At 31.1% G+C, this 5921-nt stretch overlaps 1 protein-coding gene across 1 annotated transcript; it reads left to right on the top strand.

Moving 5' to 3' along the window:
• Positions 1-2642: 2642 nt before the first annotated feature.
• On the top strand, positions 2643-5674 carry LOC124915218 (probable pectin methylesterase CGR3). The gene is made up of 7 exons (XM_047455894.1): positions 2643-2851; positions 3638-3765; positions 4233-4275; positions 4376-4417; positions 4481-4855; positions 4969-5024; positions 5212-5674. Exons 2-7 carry the CDS (start codon positions 3652-3654, stop codon positions 5362-5364), a joined length of 783 nt encoding a protein of 260 aa, XP_047311850.1. The 5' UTR covers positions 2643-2851; positions 3638-3651; the 3' UTR covers positions 5365-5674.
• The last annotated feature ends 247 nt before the right edge of the window (positions 5675-5921 follow it).

The following is a 5921-nucleotide window of genomic DNA, read 5'->3' as shown; positions in this document are numbered from 1 at the left end:
ATCATATCTAAATTTTTCATCATTAGTAGCAAAATGGATCATATCAACTAATTCAGCATATGTAAAATTTTGGGGAACTTTCAAACCTCTAGTTAACTTTGAAACAAAACGAGTAACACCATCCAAAATTTTCCACTCTCCATCAAAGTAAACAATTATTTGAGCTGCAATTGAAAACAATTCAACGATAATTATTTGAACTAGAAAGTTGAATATATTAATAATACACTTGAAGAGCATTGCAATACGTGTATTGTATAATTCCCCTCAAGCGTATTGTAATGTTTATTACTCACGATTTTTACTTACTTTTGTTGTTGCTTTTTGAAGATGGAGTCAACCATAACTGATGAGAAGTTTCTTGCTAGAGTTTCATAGAAATCAAATATAACAACTTCCCCAGAAGTTTGCTGCAATGAATCTAATGGATATGAGCCCCCTATCCAATATGTCCATTGAAGCAAACTTGTGGGAAATTTTTGCTCCATTGTATTTCCATGAAACCTAGTAGAAAACTCCTCCTTAGTGAGAAATACACGTGAGCAATACGCGTGAGTTATTATAATAGGCGAGAGTTATTACAATACGCGTGAATTATTACAATACACATGATCAATACGCGAGAGTTATTACAATATGCGTGAGTTATTACAATACGCGTGAGCAATACACGAGTGTTATTACAATACGCGTGATCAATACGCATGAAGTTATTACAATACGCGTGAGGTCATTTCGTTAAATTTCCTTTTCAAAATGTTGCAGCAAAATTTGTCTTTATTTATAACATAGTATTCGCATATTCGCATTCAGGATTTATCAACTATAATATATAACTTAGTGTTCATAATATGGATCACTAACTAAGAAATCATTAAATCAAATAACTATAACATAAAATGAACATTCTCATTTGAGAATAGAGAGTCGTGGGTCTTCAACCGCTGTTGGCTGTTGATCTTGAACGAACGGAGAGTCGTGGTAACTGCATTGGAGAGTTTAGGGCAAAGGGAGCAGGAGAGAGGGAGAATGAGAGATTTTATGGTTTTTAGAGTTGGAGAGTTTAGGAGAAAGAGTCGTGGGGGTAGAAAAATGTTTATATATATATTAGAGTTTGGACGTATTACATATTACGCGTATTATATAATAAGCGTATTATATATTACACGTAATATGTAATAAGCGTGTCATATGTAAACGTGTCATATGTAATACGCGTAATATGTAATACGCTTATTACATATTACGCTTATTATATAATACGCGTATTATATATTATATGTAATGCACTTATTACATAATACGCGGTAAAGGCAGTCACAAAACAAGACGGACATTTCGTAGGTCGAAAATGTCATATTTACAAAGTTTATCAAGCGTAGATCATTTTCTGAATTTGACCATTTCTCAAGGTTATTTCGTCAAATTTCCCTAGAGGCCTAACAAAGGATTCCATCTAAAATAAAATAATAATGAAACTTGAAACTCTAGAATTTGATGATTAGGATTATAATTGTTTATTTTATTAAAATATATAAACTCTATTTAAAATTTTTATGGTTAATCTCATCTAAATAAATGTAATTTAGAAAAGGTAATAGGTTTTTTTATGTTTTAATTTATTATTTTCTTAATTTTTTATTGGGAAGAATGTCAATTTTACCATTGAACTATAACAGAATATTCACGTATATTACTAAACTAATTTTTGTTCGTTCATACCACTGTAGTTGAGTTTATTGTGCATCTATGTCACTGCTGGACAAAAACATCCAATTCCGTTAAGTTTTCCGTTAGATAATGACACGTGTGATTGAGATATTATTTTTTAAAAAAGTAATATATATTATATTATTATTATTATTATTTTTATTCATAATTTCTAAATAATAAAATTTTATATTCTTAGAAGCATTAACCAAACAATAATTCACTTTTTTTTAAAGACATTTTAAAAGACTAACAATAATTCACCTTTTTTTAAATTAATATATTTTTAATATTTATTTTTATTAGCGTTATTATTTAGAAATATTAATAAAAATAAATGCTGAAAATATATTAATTAAAATAAAGTGAATTATTGTTAATTTTTCTCAAAATATATAATTTATTTGATTAATACTTTTAAAAATGTAAATAAGTTTTATTATTTAAAATAGTGAATAAAAATAAAAATATAATATATATTAATTTTTAAAAAATGACATGTCAATCACACGTGTCATCATTTAACGGAAAACTTAACGGATTTGGATGTTTTTGTCCAGCAGTGATATAAATGAACATTAAACTCAACTATAGTGGTATGAACGAACAAAAATTTGTTTAGTGATATACGTGAATATTCCGTTATAGTTTGATGGTAAAATTGACATTATTCCAATTTTTTATTACAATTTACAATAACAAGACTATCAATCAAGCAAATTCCCTTAAAAAAGATAGCAAGAAAATAAAAATCTAACTCAAACAAGGCCTAGGAACTTTTGTGATTGAGGATTACAGTATTTGAATAGTGATTTGATTTTATAATCAATAAATATTTTAGTGATTTGATTAAATAACCGCCTTTTTACATGAATTTTTTTTCAAATAAAATCAAACAAGATCAAACAAGGTCCTAAGAAAAGAGGCCATGTGAAGTGTGAAGGAAATGAAAAGGACGTACACCGACGAGCTGGAAAATCACTTTCTCTCTCTTTCTCTCTTTGTATGAGCTGGTCACTGAACCAGCTAGCTAGCAGATCTACTACATACTAAATACTCCCTCCCTCCCACTCCATCCATTCTTTCCTTCCTTCCTTCCTTCCTTCTCCATTGCTCATAGACCTCTCGCTTCTTCTCCATTGTAAGTACAACAATTTCTTTACTTATTCGTCTTTTCATATCTATCGTCTTTCTTTCTGCTCCTGTTTTCAATTATATATATATCTTCCTAACCTTATTCACAATCTCTACTGAATCTGGATTCTCAATTAATTGCTCACTTGGAATAAATAAACAACATAACCTAAATTTGTTATTCCTTTCTCTCTCGGATTGATTACGATCCACCTTCATTTCAACTATGACTACTAATTTTGCGGTTTGTTCAGATTATGATCCACCTTCCTTCCTTTGTTTCCACAATCATCTCACAATTCAATTGATTTTACTACTTCAATAATTTTATTTTTGTTTTATACATTATTTATGAAGATGAGGAAGAAAACTGTTCAGTTCAGATTGAGATTGGTTCTTATTACATTTCCTAAGCTCTGCTTGCTATATACAAAAACTAAGAGACTAATTAAATGCTACTAATAAGCAGCTTACATCTCTTCTAAAAGAAGATGATTAATTGGAATGTGTAACAGTATAGAACTAGAGAGAAAAGATATGAGACATAGAGATGACAAAAGAGAGATTTCGCATCCAATATAGGTGGAGAGGATATAGACTACACCATTCCAATCATACCCGAGACTCACATTGGGTCATCTTATTGTTATCCTACAAGCCAACTGGCTGAAGGTTGTTATTCCAACTTCTAGGGTTTGATCCTCTACTCCTAGTCATAGGTCTTCCCATGTACCTCTGGTTACTCGACACAATGCTTCTAGAAGATTTTCAGTTATTATTTTATTTTCTACAGGCACCAATAGAATAATGTCAAGAAGACCCTCCCGCCGTATTGGTGATGATGGAAGTGTCCCATTTGTGTCATCTTTGCAATCCAAAACTCGTTCATCTCCTTGGGTATCCATTGGCCTCGTTGTCGTGGTAAATTTTCTCTCTTCTTGTTTCCATATTTTGATTGTCTAGTAGTAGTTAAGTATTGGAGAAATCGTAGAATTATAATTCTGAAATGAGAATTATAGAATTCAAACTTTAAAAGTCATATATATTTAAATTCCAGTGCCATATTTAAGTTAATAATTTACATAGTAGTTCAAGTGAAAAAGTTTTTTCTGAGAGACAATTTCAATTCCCACTAAAATCGCCTAATTGAAGTGGAAGGCTATATGAATGTGGTGGGTGAGGGGACTGTGGTTAGCTTTCTCGAGAAAATAAGCCATGTTTTTAAAATTTCGTAGAAAAAAGAATAAGTCATCTAAGTATCAATTCTAATTCTAGTTCCACCCAAACCAAACATAGTCCAAAACCATTGCACATATTTGGTCAAAACAAGTCCAATTTTTTCTTTCAAAACTGCTAATAATGTATTTTTTTTTGGGGTGTGTTTGCAGGGTGCAATTTTAATAATAGGATATGTTTACACTAGTGGCTCAGGTCTGATCTTTTCTTTCCACTTAAATACAATTTGTGATAGAATTATCTTCTTTCAACTAATGCTGAAATCTGCTTCTTATACTGAAAATTTACATTACAGGTGGATCTAGCGGTAGTATCAACAGTGTCAACAATATCGAAAGTAAGTTCTTATTTTGATCCGCCAGTGCTTCATTATACTTACAAGCGATGGTTACAAATGCAGGTGGTGTCTCATGTACATTAGAAATAGAATCAGCATTACCATTTCTAAGGAAAACATACGGTGACAAAATGCACAAGGTTTTGCACGTGGGTCCTTCAACATGCTCTGTGGTTTCCAAATTGTTAGAAGAAGTGGAAACCGAAGCTTGGGGTATTGAACCATATGAATTGGAAGATGTTGATAGTAATTGCAAAGGACTTATAAGCAAAGGCATAGTTCGGGTAGTTGATATCAAGTTTCCTCTTCCTTATCAGTCAAAATCATTTTCACTTGTGGTTGTGTCCGATGCTTTAGATTATATGTCACCCAAATATCTAAACAAGACATTGCCTGAGTTAGCAAGAGTTTCCAAGGATGGTATTGTTGTATTTAATGGTAAGTATTTATAGTAGAAAATGCAAAAAGTTTTCTATTTTGATTTAAAATGAAATTTCTACCTTTTCGAAAATAAAGAAATGTTTTATGACTTAATTTTCTTGGTTTTATAGGTTACCCAGGTATCCAAAAAGTAAAAGTAGCAGAGCTTTCCAAATTTGGTCGTCCGGTAAGCCAATAAATGAACTTTATTTGTTATATGTAGATAATAGACACTTTAAATAAAACAAATTCAAGCCTGAAAATATTGTCTCCATTTGGATCATCATTCCATCTGTGTGTGGATTCGGGTGAGATTTAGTTTGGAAAACGGGGTACATATTAATTGTTTTTTTTTTTTTGTTTTTTCGATGAAGGCGAAAATGCGAAGCTCATCTTGGTGGATAAGGTACTTCATTCAGACAGGGTTAAAAGAAGATGAATCTGCCTCAAAGAAGTTCCAACAAGCTGCCAAAAAGAATTCATACAAGCCAGCCTGCCAAATCTTTCACCTCAGGTCACACCACTAATTACTATTCAAAGATTTATATGTGGTGAAAACCGCAATCCATAAGATTATTCTTAAGAAAAAAGATCGTTAAGTGGCAAATGATTTTACTTATGGGTTGGCGATCATATGAAATTTTCCTTTGTAATCATTGGTGTTGCTGATTATTATTGTTTCTAGAGAAGTTGTTATCTATAGGGGTGAGTAACAAAAACAGTTATAATATGGTGCAATTTTCTCACAATATATACACATTTTAAATTGTAATGGATCATCATTTGTTCAATACCATGCTCTGTTGGAAAATTTGACAGGGGTTAGGGTTCCTTATATTTGTTCTTTCAGTATTGTATGAAATATTAACACACGTTTGGAATGAAATAGCGATTTTAGTAAACTTGTTTATGTGGTTGGAAAATGTCATGGGAATCTGGTATATTTGGAAACACTCTATGCAGTTGAATCTAGGTGTGAGTTTGAACAAGAGACGTGAGAAAATATAAATAAATTAGAAACACATTTTGTTTTTTGTTTTTGTTAAGTATCTTGTTTGTGTGTTGATTTAAATTAGATAATGTT

Source organism: Impatiens glandulifera, chromosome 9, assembly GCF_907164915.1.
Source record: "Impatiens glandulifera chromosome 9, dImpGla2.1, whole genome shotgun sequence".
Taxonomy (NCBI): Eukaryota; Viridiplantae; Streptophyta; class Magnoliopsida; order Ericales; family Balsaminaceae; genus Impatiens; species Impatiens glandulifera.
The sequence above is the reverse complement of the archived record's forward strand: the minus strand, read 5'-3'. Positions and strand labels throughout refer to the sequence as shown.

Coding starts and splice junctions, on each gene's coding strand:
- LOC124915218 (XM_047455894.1), top strand. CDS start 3,652: ATGTCAAGAAGACCCTCCCGCCGTATTGGTGATGATGGAAGTGTCCCA. Junction 4,856..4,968: donor TGGTATTGTTGTATTTAATG/GTAAGTATTTAT, acceptor TTGGTTTTATAG/GTTACCCAGGTATCCAAAAA. Junction 5,025..5,211: donor TTTCCAAATTTGGTCGTCCG/GTAAGCCAATAA, acceptor TTTTCGATGAAG/GCGAAAATGCGAAGCTCATC.